This window comes from Lepidochelys kempii, chromosome 7, assembly GCF_965140265.1.
Source record: "Lepidochelys kempii isolate rLepKem1 chromosome 7, rLepKem1.hap2, whole genome shotgun sequence".
Lineage (NCBI taxonomy): Eukaryota > Metazoa > Chordata > Testudines > Cheloniidae > Lepidochelys > Lepidochelys kempii.
Window position 1 is genome coordinate 32,754,900 of NC_133262.1, and position 22,803 is coordinate 32,777,702.

Sequence of the window (22,803 nt, forward strand, 5' to 3'; positions counted from 1 at the left end):
AGGTACCCATTTTTGGTGTTCCAAAACACCAGAGACATTTCTTTTTATAGCTATGTTTTTGAGACAGTCAGTTCTACCACCTGTTTTCTTTCCCCTTCTTTAACTCTGGGAACACACATCTTTGGTGTGAAAAATAGATTTGATCCACATTTAGATGCAGCATCACTACTTGATAATGTGGAAGGCACAGGAAGAGAAGAACTTGGATACTTTGATACAGTTGTCGGTACGCAAAGAAATTCAACTCAAGAGAATATTAGCCTTTTAGGCTTTATCTGGTACTACAGGACGCATCTCCTAGTTAGGAGTTTAACCAATTTATTAGGTCAGGATAAAACTCTGGAGTCATACAGCTTGGCCACCACCCATTAGAGAAACTGCCTACACAGTTTTCAGTGACTAGTTTATAGTTTTTCAAAACAACCCTTTGTTGCACGGAAAATTACATCAAAACTGAGATTGAATATATATTGATTTCTATACCTTTGGGATGACTAAATTTTAAGTAACCATTTGAAGATATATGTATATCAAATCACGCTCCTCAAATTTTAGCAACCAAGTTAATATGTGAAAATCCTGAACCACATAGTATTAAATACACTGCAGTTTCATTAATGTGGAAACAAACATACTCAGATCATGTTTAACAGGTTAATAGATTCTGCCCAACTGTCATATTTTAGACAGCATTCTATCTGTCCAAATTTTGACCGCATTTCTTAGTACTGATTCCACAATGGCCCAGTTATTTCAGGAAATAATCCCCCATTTTGACAGTAAATTAGCTTAGTCAACCACCATTACAAAGTTTCATATGTATTTTTTATTATTAAAAGTGAAGTAGATTATTTAAAAAATAAATCTTTATTTGGAAGAAAATAGGACAGTTAAAAAGAAAACCGACTGCTGTAACATGAAAAGACAATACCTTCAAATATAAAGTTAATACACACATGGTGATTACTGCTGTAAAAAAAAAAAAGGTTAAGATACATATATTCACATAAAACCACCACACTTAATGATATATTACACTTATTTAAAACAACATCCTGATCATTACTTACTGTTGATCCTTTGTCCCACATTCATTGAACTCTTTATGACCACAATATTGAACACTGGAGTTTCGTTTAGTTACGTTTGCATCAGGCCATTAATCCCATTAACTAAATGAACTAAAAAAATGGTTCACCCTCGGAATAATAATTACATTGATTAAAAATTAGTATGGATAAAACCAATTCCAGGTTATCCTATCCAGCAAGAAAGAGGACTTATAAAACTGCTCTAATGAATAGCAGGGCCAAAAGGAAATAATCTGAGCCATCATCAACCTCAGATATGTAAATTGACTAGGTCTTTAGAGAAAGCTAATGTCAGATAATCACTGAAGATAAAATACCAACCTTGGCTATGTAGCCTAAGTGAACCAGTGATTTCTTTAAAAATTTTTTTTTTAGTCTGAGGGACAGTGTTTAAACTGGGGTTAAAATAGGATTCCTGTGAAATACATGATCCTTTGCAGGAGTGGGACATGGTCCAAACAGGTTAACTTTACTCTCTCACCATGGGGAAAGAAGCTTCCAAGATTTTTTTTTAAGCAGTCATATGAACAGTGAACACTGCTTTAAAAGCTACGGTCAAATTTGCATGAACAGAAAAGTTAACACGAGGACAGGTCATTTTACCATCACCTCCACTCGTGGAACTCTTTTTAAACCCTTTGTTATACCATCGTTTACCCAACAACCAAGAAATGGTGAAATTTGCAGCCAATAAAAAGTGGTCAGTCATGGTTCTAGATGAGAAAAAATGTTACAGACGAGATCTATGCACGCTCCCGCTGCCTAAACCCAGACAGCTGCTGTATTAAAAAAAATCAGCAACTTTTAGCTACAATTTGGCTTCTCATGACCTCTCTCTCTATCTCCACTGCTCCAATTCATGATTTGATTTACTGTTCAAATTTCAGTGATCAGAGAGTTGGTTAAAAAATCTCTTTTTACCCATGTTAGCCAATTTATAGATTCATGGTGTAAGATATTTCAGATCACTGCTACCGTTGTGTACACAAGCACCATTGCTCATGGACCAATCCAAACCACCGTGAGGTACCATTTAATTCAATGCACAGTGACAACCACTTTTAGTTGTATTAAAACTTTTAAGTGATTTCAAGAGAGAGAAACAAAAGATATTCCCACTCTATGAACCTGATTCCTGTTAGTGCCAGTCTTAACATGGACAGATTAAGCTGTGAACACTCTTCACGACAATACATACCTCCCTTAGCTCCATATAAGCCTTCTCCCACATCACAAGGCTGTGTATATTAAAGGGACACTGTCAAGTATTTCAGGGGGCTTGCAATATATGTTTTGCTTTGATAAAAGGGGTTGCAAAACCTGAATGGGAATGCTCCAGTTGTTGTATTTATGGTTGTTGTATTTATGCAAAAACAGATGAGAGAAATATTTTGGCTTGATGATTTTCATTAAAAAAAATTTCATTAGATGCCAGCTGTGTTAGAAAGTGGAAACCAGTACACAGCTGTAAGAGAAAAATCAAAGAGGTGCTTTCTAGTCTAGTTTCACTGTAAAGTAAAACAGCATTAATATAACTTCACACTGTTTAACTGTTGTAGTGGGTTCATCTTAAGTCTTAGGTCCAATAAATATATATATACTGTATTTATAAATATACACACACACCTCTTAAATATATGAAATATCTTGACAATGTCCCTTTAAGTGAAGTTAAGATAGGTGAAGCTGGTACTGAAGAATGCAATAACTTTGAAGTGTATGATAAACCCCCCAGAATGGAGTGAAGCTGCAGTGCAAAACCCATGTTTAACCATGTTTGCAATCAGGCAGGCTAGGATAGATTGTAAAGTCTTATGGCACACCCCTCTAGTCCCCAAGAGAAATGATCCTCTGCATGGTATGGTACACTCTTAAAAAGTACCAACCAAACGATACCAACTTGTTAACAACTGTAGCTGTTTAGGGCATTATAATTAGGCTTGTTACCTTAGCCTGATCCCATTAACTGGCCTTCATGACATCTATGAATTTTGCGCCTGCCAATAATAAATGGTTCAAATCCTTTTCTATCAATACAATTTGAGAACTTTTCATTTGCAGTGGTCATGTATTCATAAACTCATAATAATACATAGCCAATCTTTAAGAAATCTAATGCATGGTGCATAGTTTAACCCAAACCCAATTAATACCACATTCTGCAACTAACGACATTTCTTAGCAAGCACACAATTAGACATTTGATGAACCATCAGATAAATAGAGGTCAAAAGTTCCCAGTTATCTTTTGCTTAGCATTAGAAATTCAGCTCCTTCTTTTAAACGCATATTCAAACCCTGTATATCAATACAAGGACTTTTTTGTTAAGTCTGTTAAAAATGGGTCCATCAATAGCTCTTCTATTTACCAAATAGCACTGGCAAGAAAGTTTATGATGTCAATGTTAATGGGTTGTTTTGTTTAAATACTCGTTTAACTTAAATGTCTTCATTTGAAGGAAAAAGTCCATGGTGCAGAACTGAATCAATACATCTACACAAAGGAGGACCCCATTTTGTAGGGCAAACTGACATCAAAGAAAGCCCCCCACAGGCACATTTCTGCTCAGCAGGCCCGCATGATCATTCCAGCCAACTGTGGATATTCAGAACAGCACTTCTAGGGATACACCGATCATCTGAATGCTTTTAGACTGGCAAGGAGGGCACACAGCATTTAACTCTGGCTTCCTTTTTAAAAGGCTCTGGAAACTTTAAACTGCAGGCATCGATTTATGGCAGGTGATGCAAAGACCGCTCAAGGCAGAAGAACAAGCTCTCTTTTTCCTGCACTGCTTTTTTGGCATCACACTGGCAAACGGTTTCCATTTCTTTACTGTCTCATCTGATCACCACGAAGCACACTAGGTATAATGGATCATGCACCAAGAAGCCTTTTTACTTTACTTTATAGGGAAGCACATCTGGAAAAAAGGCTAAAAATAGCTGGTTTTATGAACCCGCCCCACCCCTCCGCCAAAGCCACCAGGCACATGTTGCTTAAGTTACTTTAAATCCCAGGCCAATCCCCACCCAGACCGAAGAATATGTTAGTCAAGAATGCTAGGATCAGCGATCAGGCTGTATTATGGATAAAAGGGATTTTCCCTCTTTCCCAGCTCAGCGGTTTATGCCGCCATCCCCATGCTGCTCTTATCCCCTTTACACCTCTATGTTACCGGTAGCCGGAGAGAAATTATTTAAAAAAAAAGTTATATTACCAACTCTGAGGCTCTTGAATTTTAATAGGGAGGGAAGGGGAGGGCGGGGTGAAGTGACCTGAAGAGACTAATTCCAAGTCCAGAGCCAGACTCCAGAAGGAGAGTTGTGGGGGACAGAGGGACAGAAATACTGCCACCTGGAAAAGAAAACTGCACAAGGGTTTGCACACACCACCCCTCCCTCCAAGAGTCCCACAGGTTCAAGCAGCATCACTAGTACACATCGCTTATTCTTTTCTTTGTAGGTTCTTACACCACACTCGTCACCAAGCTGCAGTAAGCAATGTGACCAATTGTTTACGATACCAGCTGTTCAATTTGCTATCATGTAGGTGCCTGTTTATCCCTTATTAAGAAGGGGCAACGCCCCATCTCCTGGTATAACCATCTTCTACTGATCCAAGGCGAATCAGGGGTGTTCCCCTGAGCTGCCAGGCCCTCCCTAGCCATGGATTAAGACTTTCATACCAATAGCCTAAAACAGGAATGAAGAGCCTTTCTGCTCAGCAATTCTTGTGGCACTTCTGGGCTATTCCTCCCACCAACCAGAGACCAAAACACTTACCCCACTGGCCTCTGCTCTCCATACACCCCCTGCCCAAACCCAGGCTCCCTGCCTCTGTGGTCCAGCCACCCGCCACTCGCAGCCTGGATTGTGGGGGGCATCCATACGCACGTTATACCAAGGGCAAGGGGGGGGCAAGTCCCACGCAGCTGTCACCTAGGGGAGAAAACGGTCTTCTTCCTCTTCGCCTCACTCCTTCCCTGCCCTTGTCTCACTCTGTCCATCTCGCTTTCTTTCAAACTCCCTCTATTGCTCCCTCACCCTCTTCTTTCACTTTTCCTCTACCTCCTTTTCTCACTCCTCTCTTCTGTGCTTCTCTCCCCTCCCCATGCTGGCTCTGCTCACTGTCTCTCCTCTGTCCCTTGCAGCTGCCTCTAGCCTCTTTCCACCCCCAGCCCTCCCTCCTTCCCTCCTCTCTGGCTCTCTCCTTCCTCTCTCAGCAGCCTGCCCCACAACACCTCTCCTCGCTCTCCTTATATAACCCCAGCTGTGGCCGCAGCACCTCCCAAAAGGGAACCGAATCGGGACAATTCCTCCGCCAGCCAGAGGGAACAAAAATAGTCCCTCTCTCTTTTATCTCCCCATAAGCATGATCCCCCCCAAAAACAATACATTCCCCCCACTCTACGGGAAGCAGGCGGTGAATCAAGGCAGAGACGGGTAGAAGCTGCTTGTGGATAAATCAGATTTTATGTCCCTTTTGAACACGGTTTGCAGAGAAGGTTCTGGAAAGTTCCCTCACGCGGGGGGTGGGGGGGTGGGAGGGGGAATGGCGATGTGGGAGCGTAAATACTGTCCGAAATAAGCACTAAATATTATCCAGCCAAAGGAACAGGGGATGAAGCACATTAGGGGGAGGGGAGGGGAAGGGGTTGGGATGGGGAGCCAGGATGTCCCCCAGAGGTGTGGGGGAGGAATAGGAGAGAAAAACAAGGCTGTCCCTTTGGGGTCTATTTTAGATACTTATATGGCAGCCCTCACTAGTGTGTGAAGTGCCCGGATACTACAATGTATTTAGCCTCACAGCCTCCCTGTGGTGCAGGGCAATGCCCTCACTCCCTCTGTCTGGATGGGGAAACTGAGGCACAGCATGGCTAAGTCAGGGGTTCTCAACTTTTTTCTTTCTGAGGCCCCCCAAACACGCTATAAAACCCCCACAGCCCACCTGTGCCACAACTGGTTTTCTGCTTATAAAAGCTACGGCCGGTGTTAAGGGGTAGAAAGCAGGGCAATTGCCTGGGGCCCCATGCCACAGGGGCCCCCATGAAACTAAGGTGCTCAGGCTTTGGCTTCAGCCCCAGGTGGTGGGGCTTCAGCTTTCTGCCCTGGGCCCCAGTGAGTCTAACACTGGCCCTGCTTGGGGGGCCCCCTGAAACATGTTCAAGGCCCCTGGACCCCTGATTGAGAACAACTGGGCTAACTGACTCACCTAGGATCACAAGGAGTCTGTGGAGGAGCAGGGCGGGTCTCAGCTGGCATGGGGCCAGCCTGGCTGGGGCCGTGGTGGGCAAATGGAGCTTCATCCCCACATCTGTTGTCCCAGTTGCCCTAATTAGGGGATACAAAATAAACCCTATCATGGGAGAGACGGGGGGCGAGATATTTGTCCCAGCCTCCCCCCACCCCGCGCCCTACTTCCCGCAGGGGAGGTAAAAACAAATCCCTCCCAGGACTGGGGGCAGGGGAGGTAATTGGGGTGTGTGTGTGTGTGGGGGGAATATTATCCCAGCCCCTGGCAGAGTGAGAGGGGGTGTTGGTAAATATTGCCCCAGCCAGGAATGTATGTGGGGGGGTAATTTTGGTTTTGGGGCCAGGTACCATCCCAGGCTCTGGCAGGGCAAGGGGAGCACCCAGCCCTTCATGGGGAGGGCGAGGTGCATGTTGGTGTTTAACCTTTAATGGTTTGTGTTTACAGCGGGGAGGGGGGGCAGGGCCGGGCGGAGGGATATCTGCGCATGAAGTCGCATCACTGCAGAGGAGGAGGGAGCCATCCGTGCAGGACGTGACTGGGGGAGGGGAAGGGACCGAGAGCCGAGTGCAGTCACAGTCTGTGGTTAGGATAGGTGGGTGGGAGCCAGCCTTGGGCAACCAACCCCCCCCCCCCGAACACAACGCACCACAACAACCCCCGCCTGACACCCCCCCAGTACACAACGCACCACAACCACCCCCGCCACACAGCACAGCCACTGTACACGACGCACCACAACAACCCCTGCCTGACACCCCCCAGTACACAACGCACCACAATCACCTCCGCCACACAGCACAGCCACTGTACACAATGCACCACAACCACCCCCGCCACACAGCACAGCCACTGTACACAACGCACCACAACAACCCCTGCCTGACACCCCCCAGTACACAACGCACCACAATCACCTCCGCCACACAGCACAGCCACTGTACACAATGCACCACAACCACCCCCGCCACACAGCACAGCCACTGTACACAACGCACCACAACCACCTCCGCCACACAGCACAGCCACTGTACACAACGCACCACAACAACCCCTGCCTGACACCCCCCAGTACACAACGCACCACAACCACCTCCGCCACACAGCACAGCCACTGTACACAACGCACCACAACCACCCCCGCCACACAGCACAGCCACTGTACACAACGCACCACAACCACCCCCGCCACACAGCACAGCCACTGTACACAACGCACCACAACAACCCCTGCCTGACACCCCCCCAGTACACAACGCACCACAACCACCTCCGCCACACAGCACAGCCACTGTACACAACGCACCACAACCACCTCCGCCACACAGCACAGCCACTGTACACAACGCACAACCACCCCCGCCACACAGCACAGCCACTGTACACAACACACCACAACAACCCCTGCCTGACACCCCCCAGTACACAACGCACCACAACCACCTCCGCCACACAGCACAGCCACTATACACAACGCAACACAACCATCCCCGCCACACAGCACAGCCACTGTACACAACGCACCACAACCACCTCCGCCACACAGCACAGCCACTGTACACAACACACCACAACAACCCCTGCCTGACACCCCCCAGTACACAACGCACCACAACCACCTCCGCCACACAGCACAGCCACTATACACAACGCAACACAACCATCCCCGCCACACAGCACAGCCACTGTACACAACACACCACAACCACCTCCGCCACACAGCACAGCCACTGTACACAACACACCACAACAACCCCTGCCTGACACCCCCCAGTACACAACGCACCACAACCACCCCCGCCACACAGCACAGCCACTGTACACAACACACCACAACCACCTCCGCCACACAGCACAGCCACTGTACACAACGCACCACAACCACCTCCGCCACACAGCACAGCCACTGTACACAACACACCACAACAACCCCTGCCTGACACCCCCCAGTACACAACGCACCACAACCACCCCCGCCACACAGCACAGCCACTGTACACAACACACCACAACCACCTCCGCCACACAGCACAGCCACTGTACACAACGCACCACAACAACCCCTGCCTGACACCCCCCAGTACACAACGCACCACAATCACCTCCGCCACACAGCACAGCCACTGTACACAACGCACCACAACCACCCCCGCCACACAGCACAGCCACTGTACACAACGCACCACAACCACCTCCGCCACACAGCACAGCCACTGTACACAACACACCACAACAACCCCTGCCTGACACCCCCCAGTACACAACGCATAACAACCTGACACAGCACAGCCCCCATACATAATGCATCTCAACAACCCCACCCCCTGACATAAAACACCTCCTGTATAGGACGCACCACAGCAACCCCACTGCCTCTGCATGCAGTGCACTACAACCACCCCTGCTTGACACAGCACGGCGCCTGTACCCAATGCACCACAACAACGTTGCTGCCTCACACACAGTGATGCCCGAACATAAAACAATGCCCCTGCTGCCTCACACAGAATGACACCTCATCCGCAACACACCACAATGACTCTGGCGCCTCACATGGTACAAACTACTCTGTATACAATGCACCACAAGAGCCTGTTGCCTTACACGCAGCACAACCCCCCTGCACACAATGATCCTGCCGCGCCGCCTCACACACAACAACCCTGCTGCCTCACATAGAACACCCCTGTACACAACATGCCACAAGAACCCTGCAACCTCACATAGCACAACCTCCGTAAACTAGGAACCACAACAACCCCACTGCCTCACACACAGCACAAGCCTCTCTGTGCATAACACCCTGCAACAACCCCGCCACCTCTCACACAGCCCCCATCACAACACACCACACCTTGCCACCTCATACACAGCACCCTCTGTAAACTCCTGATGCATCAGACTGCATACCACAATGACCCCATCTACACACACAAAACCCATCTGCCCTCTTGGAGCCAATGCACTCCACCCATCCCCCCCAAAACTCTTCTCCACTTCACTCTCTTTGCAACCCCCCCACCGCGAGGCACTCCCCCCGCCCCGCCCCAAACAAACACACCTTCCCCCCCAGCCTCCCTCCTAGGGTGACCAGATAGCAAGTCTGAAAAATTGGGACACTTTTTTTTGGGGGCAGAGAGGCGTATAGTTGGCTATGTAAGACAAACCCTCTAATATCAGGATGGTCCAAACAATAACAGAACGTCCAGTCACCCTACTTCCTCCACACACACAACCACCCTGTGGGCTCCCCCACCACTTCCCAAAGCACAGCAAATCTCAGTTCCCAAAGTGTTTTTTCTACAGTGCCTGAGTTCTGCAACAGCAGAGGCAACACCCAAATCTGGCTCTTTCCAGCAAAGGCAGGAACAAGCGGAAGGAATTTTCCACTGCTGCCCTGACATTCATTGCTCAGCTAGAGACAAAATGCATGCTAGGAATGACTTAATGCTTCTTTGGGCAGCTGCAGAAGAGACAAATGCTATTGTTAGCACACGGGTCTCAGTTTCTGAATAGTGTTGCCTCTTTTCAACCTGAATAGCTAGTCAAATTTCAGGGCCCTGGGGGCATTCCAGATGGGAGCAGAAACGTGGTGATCTGTATGGTCTTTGCTGTTTTGTTTGCTAAGAACAGACAAAGGCCTGAGTCCTGGAATAGGGAAGCAACAAGGAGTCTGGTGGCACCTTAAAGACTAACAGATTTATTTGGGCATAAGCTTTCGTGGGTAAAAAAAACCCCACTTCTTCAGATGTATGGAGTGAAAATTACAAATGCAGGCATTATATAACAACACATGAAGGGAAGGGAGTTACCCCACAAGTGGAGAACCAGTGTTGGCAGGGCCAATTCGATCATATAGCAGGAAACAGCTCCCTTTGCTCATTGCACCAAGAGCCCGCTTTTCAGCCTACTCCCCTGACCCCCAAACCTCTCCATAATGGTGGGGTTTCTTCCAGGATCAGCCACAGTCCCTGACTCTTAGTCTCTCCCAGGTTTTTTGCCTATTCTGCCACCCCCTACCCTAAACAGTAATCAGCAAAAGCTCCTTGGCATGTTCACCAACTCTTTTTGTCTTAGGCGGGGGCTTATCCTTCAGCGTGTTACATGAAGGGTGACTGCAGACCTATCAATCTCAGTGAGGTTTTAACTCAACCACAACAAGGCTTCACCCAGCTCATGCTAGTAGTCTCAGAGGACTGGATATGGTTCACGTCCTGTTTAACTTCACAGCTAAGAGAATAATGGAGATACTATTATTGGCTGGTAGCACCTTTGAGCCCCAGCCAAGGACCCCGCTGTGCTAGGTGCTGTACAAACAACAATGGTCCCTGTCCCTAAAGAGCTTAGGAGAGCATGGGGTGAGTCTATCTGAAGCCTGTCTTGTGACCAGCACAGAGCTGCAAAACAGGCAAGGGAGATTGTGTGGAAAAATACAATGTTTACACTGCTAAAATCCGGGCACAGCTTGCAACTGCATCATCAGAACAAGACCAGCCCCTTGCAGCAGCTGAGCCAGCACTCCCCACCTCCATTTGGATTTGGGTTTTGCTTAGCAGCCTTCGTTAGCTTGGAGATGTGACCCCTAAGGCCTCCAAACCCAGCAGGCAAAGTGACTAGACCCAACACTGCTAATTAAAAAAGCCTCGTGATTTTTTTTTTAAGCCAGTCTCATGATTTTGGAATGCTTGGGCCTGGCCACACTATTTAGAGAGGGGTTTTATGGGCACACTTCCTGGGACAGCAGTGTCCATTTCATGAGAGAGAAACTGAAATAGATTTGCTGAGCTTTACAAGGCTATAGATATATATGAGGTAGAAAGAGCTATCATCAAGGCACAGAACTGTGATCCAGGACTCCTGGGTCTATCTGTGGCTCTGGAAAGGAGTGGGTCCTAGGACCCCTGGGTTCTAGTCCCAGCTTGAGGGAAGGGAGTGGGTTCTAGCAGGTTAAAACAAGGGACAGGGCTGGGATCAGGATTCCTAGGTTCTGTTCCCACCCCTGCTGCTATCTCACTGAACCCTTAGACAGCCCTGTCCCCTGGTGGATTCAGTGCACGGAAACACTCACGTACACCTCCTCCGGAGCTCTCACAAAGAGCAAAGTGGCTCAGTAAATGCTCCGCAACAAGCAATGCCTAGATGCCATGTTCTCTGCACTATGGATTCAGCAGTACTGCAGTGTTTGAGGAAGGCCGTGTCCTGATACAGCACTCTTACAGCAGCAAGCACCCCAACCACAGGGACCTGACCCTGACTGCAGCATCTTTTAGTACCGTGAAGTCTTGTCTACATGCAACGTTTTCACTTAATAGCCTGAGGTGTAAATTTAAGCCCATCTATTTAAACAGGCACAACTTCTTCTCCCAGGTGGACATTGTTGTTCCAGTAGAAGAGGTCTTTTTTTGGTTTCATTTATGGCATTTGGGATGGGGTTTTAGCTAAATCAAAGAAGCCACTTTTATTCCAAGTCAATGGGTCCCCCACAGGGAAGTCATACTGGGGTAGCACTGGCCCAGCGACGGGGCACTAGTTGTGGACTTGGGAGACCTAGGTTCAAGTCCCAACACCATCAGACTTCCTGCATGACCTTGGGAAAGTCACCAAGGACATGTCTACAGTTCAAGGAGACATACCCATGCTTGCTCTCATCTAGCTAGCAGGCTAAAACAGAGTATAGCTGCAGTGCCAGGAGCTGGCCATCTCAAGTATGTACCCACCTGAGACACTGGCCCCTCCTGCAGCTCACCCCACTTAGCCAGTGGTAGCAGGTCTCCTTCAGCTGGACTTTACACCTTCCAGCTCCAACGTAGACAAAGCTTCTCTGTGTCACAGTGTAACAGCACTGCCCTCCCTCACAGGAGGAAACCTACTGACCGCTATACTTACCTACATGCCTCCAGCTTCCATCCAGGACACACCACACGATCCATTGTCTACAGCCAAGCTCTAAGATACAACCGCATTTGCTCCAATCCCTCAGACAGAGACAAACACCTACAAGATATCTATCAAGCATTCTTAAAACTACAATACCCACCTGCTGAAGTGAAAAAGCAGATTGACAGAGCCAGAAGAGTACCCAGAAGTCACCTACTACAGGACAGGCCCAACAAAGAAAACAACAGAACGCCACTAGCCGTCACCTTCAGCCCCCAACTAAAACCTCTCCAGCGCATCATCAGAGATCTACAACCTATCCTGAAAAATGATCCCTCACTCTCACAGATCTTGGGAGACAGACCAATCCTCGCTTTCAGACAGCCCCCCAACCTGAAGCAAATATTCTCCAGCAACCACACACCACACAAAAAAAACACTAACCCAGGAATCTATCCTTGCAACAAAGCCTGATGCCAACTCTGGCCACATATTTATTCAAGTGACACAATCATAGGACCTAATCACATTAGCCACGCCATCAGGGGCTCGTTCACCTGCACATCTACCAATGTGATATGTGCCAGCAATGTCCCTCTGCCATGTGCATTGGCCAACCCGGACAGTCTCTTCGCAAAAGAATAAATGGACACAAATCTGACATCAGGAATCATAACATTCAAAAACCGGTAGAACACTTCAATCTCTCTGGCTGCTCAGTAACAGACTTAAAGGTGACAATTTTGCAACAGAAAAGCTTCAAAAACAGACTCCAAGGAGAAACTGCTAAGCTTGAATTAATATGCAAACTAGATACCATTAACTTGGGTTTGAATAGAGACTGGGAGTGCCTGGGTCATTCCATATATTGAATCTATTTCCCCATGTTAAGAATCCTCACACCTTCTTGTCAACTGTCTAAATGGGCCATCTTGATTATCACTACAAAAGTTTTTTTCTCCTGCTGATAATAGCTCATCTTAATTAATTAGCCTCTTAGAGTTTGTATGGCAACTCCCACCTTTTCATGATTCTCTGTATATATCTGTATCTATCTGTCTACCATCTTACTATATGTTCCATTCTATGCATCCGATGAAGTGGGCTGTAGCCCACGAAAGTTTATGCTCTAATAAATTTGTTAGTCTCTAAGGTGCCACAAGTCCTCCTGTTCTATTGACAGAGTGTGAGGCACTCAGATCTGTGGTGGAGGTGGGGTTGCAGCAGGGGATGTAAGAGCCACAGACAGATGGCGTAGATACAAATACCAGCTGACAAGCATTTAAATGCCACAAGATACTGTATCCAAGGCCTGGGACAGGACCCTAGGAAGACATCCTCCACCCGAGACCCCCTTTAGTTTGCACAAGGCAAAGGCAGAACTACAAGTGTGCGTTCCAGACAGCAGTTTTTGTTGTATCCAGCTGTTTCTGCCCCTTTCCATGGGGCCTTAGCACTGGCTGCTGCTGTCCAGCCCAATTTTTTTAATGCCACATTTTGAGTGCTCTGAAAATGTTACAGCACAACCGACAGAAGCAGCACTGTCCCCATGGGCCTTCGAGGCATCGGGGGGGGGGGGGGGGGGGCCTAGCAAGCTTTGCTTCTGAACAAAGGAACAGAAACAGTCCTATGGGTGGAAAAACAAACAGGCATGGGACACGGTCCATTTGCACCACCTCGTGGCAGGATTTGTCTCTGCAAGGTGTTTTTTCAGTTCCTTCATTCTGCAGAGAAGTTTCACAAGCAGAGAACTAGGTTGCTCGACTAAAAGCCCAATGGACCCTTCCTGCCTCAAGTCTCTGAGCTTAGATTTTCAATGCAGCGAAGAATTCTTCATCGAGATCAAGGCCAGAAGAGTGTTAGATTATCCAGTCTGACCTCCTGTATAACACAGACTTGAGAATTTCACCCCACTACTGGTGTGTTGAGCCCAATAACTTGTAACTGACTAGAATAACTTCTGGAAAGGCATCCAAGTCTTGAAATGAGCTGGAGAATCCTCCACTTCCTTTGGCTGTTCATTCCAATGGTCAGTCACCTGCACTGTTAAATGTATGCCTTATTTCTCATTTGTGTTGTCTGGCTTGGATTTCCAGCAAGAGATTTTACTTGCAGACAAGATTTTCAATATCTGTATTGACTGGGCACCTGAATTGAGGCAGCAAAAAATGGGCCACCCACCCACTAAAAACCAGCCCCTTTTCAAATGTGTCAGGCTGAAGTCCCCAAATCATTAAGTCATTTTTTAAAAAAAGTCTCGGCCTGAGTTATTAAAAATTTTCTAGCTTATGGCAGTACAGAGGCCCCACTTGGGTCTGGGTGTGGGGGCCCAGTGATACTGCATGGACTCCAACCAAGATTAGGGTCCCTGTCGCACTGGGTGCTGCACAGACCCCACCATAACTGAGCCTGGGCCTCCCCCCGTGATGCCAGGTGCCACACCCTGAAGAGCTGTTCTGACAGCAACAAAAATCAGATACTCCCCTTCTGTAGCTGTTGTGCTTCGAGATGTGCTGCTCATGTCTATTCCAGTTAGGTGTGCACACGGCCGTGTGCGCGGCTGTCGGAAACGTTTCCCGAGCAGCTGCCCGTCGGACCGGCTGTGGAACCCCCTGGAGTGGCGCGATCCAGTGCTCTATATACCACCCTGCCAGCCCGACCTCCCTTTCAGTTCCTTCTTGCTGGCTACTCCGACGGAGGAGAAGGCGGGGGGGATGGAATAGACATGAGCAACTCATCTCAAAGAACAACTGTTACAAAAGGTGACTAACCGGTTTTTCTTCAAGTGCTTGCTCATATCAACTCCAGTTAGGTGACTTCCAAGCCTTACCTAGGAGGTGAGGTTGGAGTCAAGGTATTGCCGACTGAAGTACACCTCTACCCTGATATAACGTAACCTGATAGAACACGAATTCGGATATAACGCGGTAAAGCAGCGCTCTGGGAGGCGGGGCTGTGCATACCAGCGGATCAGTGCGCCAGCGTGTCTGGCTCCAACACTGAGCGGCGTGTTAAGGGAGCCGGGCCCGGGGGTTGGATGGTTCGGAGGTTCTGGGGGCGGGGCGGTCAGGGGACGGGGAACAGGGGCGTTGGATAGGGCGTGGGAGTCCCGGGGGGCCTGTCAGGGGTGGAGTCCTGGGGGTGATTAGGGATGGGGAGGTCTCTGGAGGGGGCAGTCAGGGGACCAGGAGCAGGGGGCTTAGATAGAGGGTGGGGTCTTGGGAGGGGTGGTTAGGGGTGGGGGATCTGTGGAGGGGGTAGTCAGGGGACAAGGAGCGGGGGGGCTGAATGGGTCAGGGGTTCTTAGGGGGTCAGTTAGGGGGCAGGAAGTGACCATTAATAACGGAAATGCTCGAGGCCAAAGCAAGTTCGATATAACGTGGTTTCACCTATAATGCGGTAAGATTTTTGGCTCCCGAGGACCACGTTATATCGGGGTAGAGGTGTACTGTTCTGCTGAAGGCCGCATCATTCCTAGAATGGTGGACGATGGCGTAATGCAACATGAAGGTGTGCACAGAAGACTACGTCGCAGCCCTACAGATTTCCTGGAGAGGTACTTGGGCTAGAAAGGCTGCTGACGAGGCCTGTGCCCTCGTGGACTGAGCTGTGATGGCAGGCAGAGGAACCTTCACCAAGTCATAACAGGTGCGGAAACAAGCTGTGATCCAGGAGGAGATCCACTGGGAAGAGACTGGCAATCCTTTCATCGGATCTGCTATAGCAACAAACAACTGGGTCGTCTTTCAGAACAGCTTTGTGCACTCGATATAGAAAGCGAGCGCTCGCCTAACATCCAGCGAATGCAGCTGTTGTTCTTGAGGGCTGTTGTGTGGCTTTGGATAAAAAACTGGCAGGAAGATGTCCTGGCTAATATGGAAGCAGGACACCACCTTGGTAAGGAAAGCTGGATGAGGCCTAAGTTCTACCTTGTCTTTATGAAAAATTGTGTATGGGAGCTCAGAGGTGAGGGGCCACAGCTCAGACACTCGTCATGCTGAGGTGATAGCCACCAGAAAAGCTACTTTCCAAGAGAGGTAGACGAGTGAACAAGAAGCTAAAGGCTCATGAGCTGGGAGAGGATTAGGTTAAGGTCCCAGGCCGGGATGAGGGGCTTCATCAGGGGATGTATCTTCTCCAGGCCTTTCAGGAAATGTGCCACGATGGGGTAAGCAAACACCGAACGCTCAAAATCGCTTGGGTGAAAGGCTGAGATAGCCGTGACGTGGAGCTTGAGGGAACCAAACGCCAGATGCTGGTCCTTTAGGTACAGAAGAGATTGTCCAGGATACAAAGAATGGGAGCCTGGAGCAGGAGCACCTGCCTTTGGGCGCACCAGCTGGAGAACCTCTTCCATTTCGCCCTGTATGTGGCCCTAGTACACGGCTTGCAGCTTTCCAGAAGTACCTGCCTCACCGGATCTGAATAGGCGAGCTCTGCCTGATTCAGCCACGGATTCTCCAGGCCATGAGGTGGAGAGACTGAAGGTCTGGATGAAGGAGGTGACCGTGGTCGTGTGTAATGAGGTCGGGAATGAGAGGTAGCCATATCAGTGGCTGGACCAACAAGTGTGGGGTACCAGCACTGGCGAGGCCAGGCTGGGGCCATGAAAATGACATCTGCCTTGTCCCTGCGGACTTTGAGAAGCACTTTGTGGATCAGTGGGAAGGCGTATAGCAGCCGCCCAGATCATGGAATCCTGAACGCATCTGCAACCAAGCACGGGCTGTGGCTCCTGAAGGAGCAAAAGCTTGGGCACTTTCTGTTGGCCCGTGTGGCGAACATTTCTATGTGGGGAAACCCCCAACTGCAGAAGATGGAGTGGATGATGTCCGGGCGAGTCGACCACTCGTGTGTGTGGAAACGTCTACTCAGACTGTCTGCCAGCACATTCTGAATGCCCAGCAGGTATGAAGCCTGGAGAAGGATGAGTGGGCTAAGCAAGAGTCCCATAGTAGGAGGGCTTCCTGACAGAGAAGAGATGAGCGGGCTCCGCCTTGCTTGTTTATATAAAAACACAGCTGTTGTGTTGTCCGTCAACACCTCTACGTAGTGGCCCTGCAAGTGCGTCAGAAAAGCTGGGCAGGTGAGGTGGATCTTGGACGCCCGGAGTTCTTGGACGTTGATATGTAAAACCAGCTCCACTACTTGCCATGGGCCCGGAGTTGTCCGGCTTCCCAGATGTGCTCCACAGCCCAGCGCAGACGCGTTTGTGACTAAGGTCAAGATGGGCTGGGGCGAGCGAAAAGGAACCCAGGCGCTTACCGCGTGGGGATTCAGCCACCGCCATAGGGAATCGAGGGTGTTCCGAGGGATGGTCAGCACTGCGTCCAGACTGTCGTGACGCGGGCGATACACAGATGTGAGCCGTGGTTCCAAGGGTCTGAGTCACAGCCTGGTGTGTTGAACCACGTATGTGCAGGATGCCATATGACCTATCAGCCTGAGACACTGCCTTGCCGTGGTGGTAGGAAAGCTGCAAAGGTTGCTGATTATCTGCGAGAGGGCTAGGTGACAGGTCTCTGGCAGGAATGCTCTCACTTGAATCACATCCAGAATGGCTCCAATGAACTCTATCCTTTGAGCTGGGGTGAGCACTGATTTGCTGACATTGAGTATGATATCTAATCAGTTGAATGTGTCTCTGACTAGTTGCACCTGCGATTCCACCTGCTGACGGGAGCGGCCCCGGAGTAGCCAGTCGTCCAGGTAAGGGTAAATATGCACGCGGTCGTGGCGGCGAAAGGCTGCTACAACCGCCATGCACTTGGTGAAGACATGAGGTGCTGTGCAAAGCCCAGACGGGAGGGCCGTGAACTGGTAATGCACATTGTTCACCATGAAATGGAGGAACTGTCTGTGAGTCAGGGTGACAGATATGTGAAAATAAGTGTCCTTCATATCATGGGCGGCGTACCAGTCTCTCGGGTCCAGGGAAGGGATGATTGTGCTTAGGGAGACCATGTAGAACTTCACGCTGAGTATGAACTTGTTGCATTCCCGCAGGTCCAGAATGGGCCTGAGGCCCTGCTTCACTTTGGGGACGAGGAAGTATCGGGAGTAGAAATCTTTGCTTTTGAGTTTCTGAGGGACCTTCTCCACCACTCCTAGGGCGAGAAGAACCTGGAGCTCCTGGATGAGACGTTGTTCGTGAGAAGGGTCCCTGAAGAGGGATGGGCAAGGTGGATGGGAGGGAGGGGAAGAGCAGAATTGAATAGACTATCCCGCCTCTTCCGTGCGGAGCACCCATCGGTCTGATGTAATAAAGAAAGAGACCATGCACGGTAGAAGCAGGATAGACAGTTCAGGAAAGGAGGGGAGGCAACCAGGTTGTGGACAGCAGTGCAGTGTTTGAGGAAGGCCGTGTCCTGGTACAGCACTCTTATAGCAGCAAGCACTCCAACCACAGGGACCTGATCTGGATTGCAGCATCTTGTGGTACTGTGAAGTCTTGGCTACATGGCAACGTTTTCACTTAATAGCCTGAAGGTGAGCCCTGGAGAGAAGGGAGCCCTGGAGAGAAGTCCGGGCAACAGCTTTACCCTCTTCCGCAATGGTCCCCAACTCCGCTTGCGACTCAGAGGGGAGGCGCTCCTTCAATTTTAGGATCAAGGACCATGAGTTGTAGTTGTATCTACTCAGGACCACAAGCTGGTATGTGATCCTGAGAGAGAGAAAGACCCCCTGTGGAATAAATTTTCCTTCCAAACAAGTCAAGCCGTTTAGCCTCCCTTGATTTGGGTGCGGGAGCCTGCTGACCTTGCCTCTCTTTTTCATTCACCGCCTCCACCACGAGAGAGCATGGGAGAGGATGGGTGAAGAGATACTCGTAACCCTTAGTGGGAACAAAGTATTTACGTTTGGCCCCCTTGGCCGTAGGGGGGATGGAGGCAGGTGTTTGCCAAATGGTTTTGGCATTGGATCGGATAGTTTTTATAATGGGTAAGGCTACCCTAGAGTGGCCCTCTGGTGCCAAGGTGTCCACCATTGGGTCCTCCCGTTCTACCTCTTCCTTCACCTGAAGATTCATATTCAGGGCTACTTGTCGGAGGAGTTCCTGCAGGGCCCTGTAATCCATGGGAGGTGGCCCAGATGTCATCAGGGGATGGTGAGGAGGAACTAACTGGTAGGACCAGTTCTGTGGTGGCCCCTTGATCTGTAGGGACTGGGTCTTCACGGTCACTGGGTGTAGCCTCGGCAAGCCAACGTGGTGCTGGGTCCAGGTTTTGCGGAGGATACTTGGGTGGGCAGCTGAGAGTTGCCTCTGGGAGGTGAGATCCCGAACAGGAGGACTGGGGGGGGGGTGCAGTGGAATACCTGGTGGGGTGCCCTGGGCCTGATGGTATGCCCAAGGAGTCCAGAACTGCCATTGGGGCACCAAAATGTCTTGCCTTAGGCTCCCTTGCCTTTTGAATGGCATGCACGCTGAGGTTGGTGCTTAGAACAGTGCTGTGAGGTCACAGAGCAGGACCTGGACCTCGAGCGGGACCATGACTTATCTGCCAACGACTACCTTGAACGGGAGCGGCTCCAAGGGTCGGGACTATGGGACCAGTGCCGCCAGTCGGATTGGTGCCGCGAGTCAGACTGGCGCGGGGCATAAGCACGGTGCTGGGACTCAGAGCGGCACGGCAATCCAGGTCAGGGGGCAGACGGACCCAACATGGCAGGCTTGCCTCTAGACCATGCCATGCTCCCAAGGAGTGGAGGCTTATCCCTCATATGGGAGGCTTAGGTGCCGTCATTTCGATGAGCCCCCTAGTGGCTTCAAAAGTGTCCAGGGTGGAAGGCATCATAACTTCCCCCACATGCAGCCGTGGTGAGTCCAGGAGAGCAGGGCTTCCAGGAGAGACAGGGACCTGCGATGGCTCTGCGCGGCCCGAGGGTCTGCCGGCCATAGGCCAGTACCCTGTCCGTCCCCTTCCATGGGTGCAGTAGCTGTAGCAACCTGCTGGGGGGATTTCCCCTTGGTCTGTTTCTTGAGGGCAGCTGGGGAATGAAAGTGGTGCCGGGGAGAGCGTTTCTGGGGCCCGGGGGACCTGCGGCTCCTGGGCTGGCGTGCAGAGTCCTTTCTCGGCACCGCAGACAGTTCCACAGGAGGATTGGTCTGCACCGAGGCGCTTGGGGCTGGGTCCTGCTGCAAAAGGAGGACTGACTCCATGAGGAGTTGCTTTAAGCGTATGTCCCTCTCCTTCCTGGTGCTAGGTTTGAAAGTTGCAGATCTTGCACTTGTCCCATTGATGGGCTTCTCTCAGACACCAGAGGCAGGAGCCATGGGGGTCGCCCATAGGCATCGGTTTAGCGCGGGGACTACAGGGTTTGAAGCCCTGAGACGGCATGCCCCGAGGCCCTGTGGGGCGCGTGTTGGAGGGGGAGTCCCCCACAACCTGCTAAGTAGCGAGAAACAACTAACGAAGAACTATTAACTAACAATGGGTAACTATATACAGAGATTAACAGAAGAGCTAGGGATTAGTGGGACACTTGCACGCAAGAGACCACTGGTCCAACAATGGCGGTAAGAAGGAACTGAAAAGGGGGTGGGTCGGCAGGGTGGTATATAGAGCGCCATACCGGTGCCACTCCAGGGGGCTCCACAGCCGGCCCGATGGGTAGCTGCTAGGGAAAAGTGTGTTGGCGTAGGCACACACCTAACTGGAATTGATATGAGCAAGCACTTGAAGAACAAACAAAACTCCCCATACAGCTAGGGAAAACTAGCACTTAACTCTGAGCAGCTATTCTCCCCATCCTATGTACTTAGCCTGAGCAACAAGGTGATTGTGGAGGAGTTTACTCACTGCTGGGACACCCCCGATGGCTGGGTGTGGCATAGTGGGCTCACTTCATCTAACACTCCCTGCTGACAGCTGATCTGGCCCTACCATGGTCTGTCTCCTTCACATGGCTCAGCTGTCTGGCCAGCTGGGCTTTAGTCCCAACCCTTCCGGAGTAATAGCTTCCTACGTACTGGGCCAGCCTTCCTAGTTCTCCTTCCAGTGCCTCAGTCTTGTTTGCTGCCCTCGAGCCTGGGCCCAGTGGTCTATGCACCTTTTTATCAGGGCTTCCAGCTATCCAGATCCGTGTTTCAGGGCCTTCACACCACCTTATCAGTGTCTGGTGGACCCTCTAAACTAGGTTCCAGTCCAGTGCCAGGGACCTAGGACAGGGGAAGTGGAGGATTTGTCCTGCTATTGTGGGGAACTTTCCTGGCTTATACACTACCCTGGTGGAATTAGCTAGCAAAAAGATCTGAGTCCTTGCTCCCACTCCCTTCCCCAGAGGTCTGTCTCACCTCAAGGGCTCCCCTTCCATACTCCTGTGTGGCAGAGTCCTTGTAACCCCAACAAGGCTGGCCCAGGATTCCTGGGGGCTCAACCCCCAACCTTGTTGTGGTCACTTAGGGCAGGGTACAGGCTGTCCCCACTCCGGGGTGCTCTCTCCCCACTGGACACTTCCCTGACCCACTGATCATTACATACCGTTTAAAGCTAATACAATTTAGTAAACAGCAACCAGTTTAAAAAAAAATAAGGAAAAAATGGGAAAGGAAAATCCATCCCCCCACCCTGTGTCATGGGGACACCACAAACAGCATCTCTGGAATGTAAGGGTCATTCACAGTCTGTTCCTCACCTGTCCCAGGCCCTGGCTGTGCTGCAGGGTGCAGTGAGTCAGACACTCGCTCTGGCAGTGGCCTCAGGTGCTAGGTGGCAGGGCCCTTCTTCCCCCATCAATCCCCCCTCCTAGTCCGGCCTGCAAGACCTCCTGGCTAGGGGAGTCTCCCTGCCCAGGGTCCCCCTTGCTCTCCCCAGCTGCTCACTATACTTGGGTCCAGACTGCTCCCGTCCCAGCTCCACGGCTGCTCTCTCTCGGCTGCTCCTGTGGCCCCTGGTTCTGGCTCTTCCCGCTGCAGCTCTGCTCCCAGCATGGATCTGCTCCCTGGGCTGCTCCGGCTCCTGCTCTCTCCTTAGCTCAGCCCCTCTGACCAGGCAGCTCCAGCTCACAGGGAGTACGGGGACCCCACACTCCTGACTCTCTCATTGGCCTGCCTGCCTCTCAGTCAGGCTGACCTGGAGCGTGGTCTCAGAATCTTGATTTTCCATCAGCCCTTCCTCTTTCTTTTGGTACTTGGAGGGGGCCAGCCAAAAAGTCCACAAAGTTTCAGTAAGGGGCCAACAGTCCCCTTACACAGGCAGTCCAGGGTCACCTCATTAGACCCCTTGCTGCCACCTCCCTGGTCTTCTTCCTACCAAGCCTTTCCCTGGACTTTCTCCTTGACCTGCAAGATCCTTCCTATTCCCTACAGGTCTCTTCACTCCCTCCTACAGACAGTGACTGTAGTTTCTCCCTCCAGGCCCCTTCTGCTCTAAAATTCCTGTATATGCCACCACCCATCCCTTCCCAAGCTGAGTTTCCTCATTAATTAGGCCTAACGCACCCTCCAGGACAGGTGCAACCAGGTGGGCTAAATGACCAACTCCTCTTAACCCTTTGTTCACCTTCATCCATGGTTCTGAGGTGACAAGCCAAGGACTGAACATTTCTATGGATAAGAACATCCAGAATAAGAATACACAC

The 22,803-nt window shown here is 50.2% G+C and overlaps 1 protein-coding gene across 1 annotated transcript in view; it reads right to left on the reverse strand.

The window, feature by feature from the left end:
- Positions 1-803: 803 nt before the first annotated feature.
- The window catches only part of FRMD8 (FERM domain containing 8), a 42,757-nt gene continuing 20,757 nt past the window's right edge, over positions 804-22,803 (reverse strand). The window contains exon 11 of the mRNA XM_073351948.1: positions 804-6,425. Within this exon, the coding sequence (XP_073208049.1) occupies positions 6,397-6,425 (29 nt within the window). The 3' untranslated portion in view covers positions 804-6,396. The remainder of the gene's footprint in view (positions 6,426-22,803) is intronic.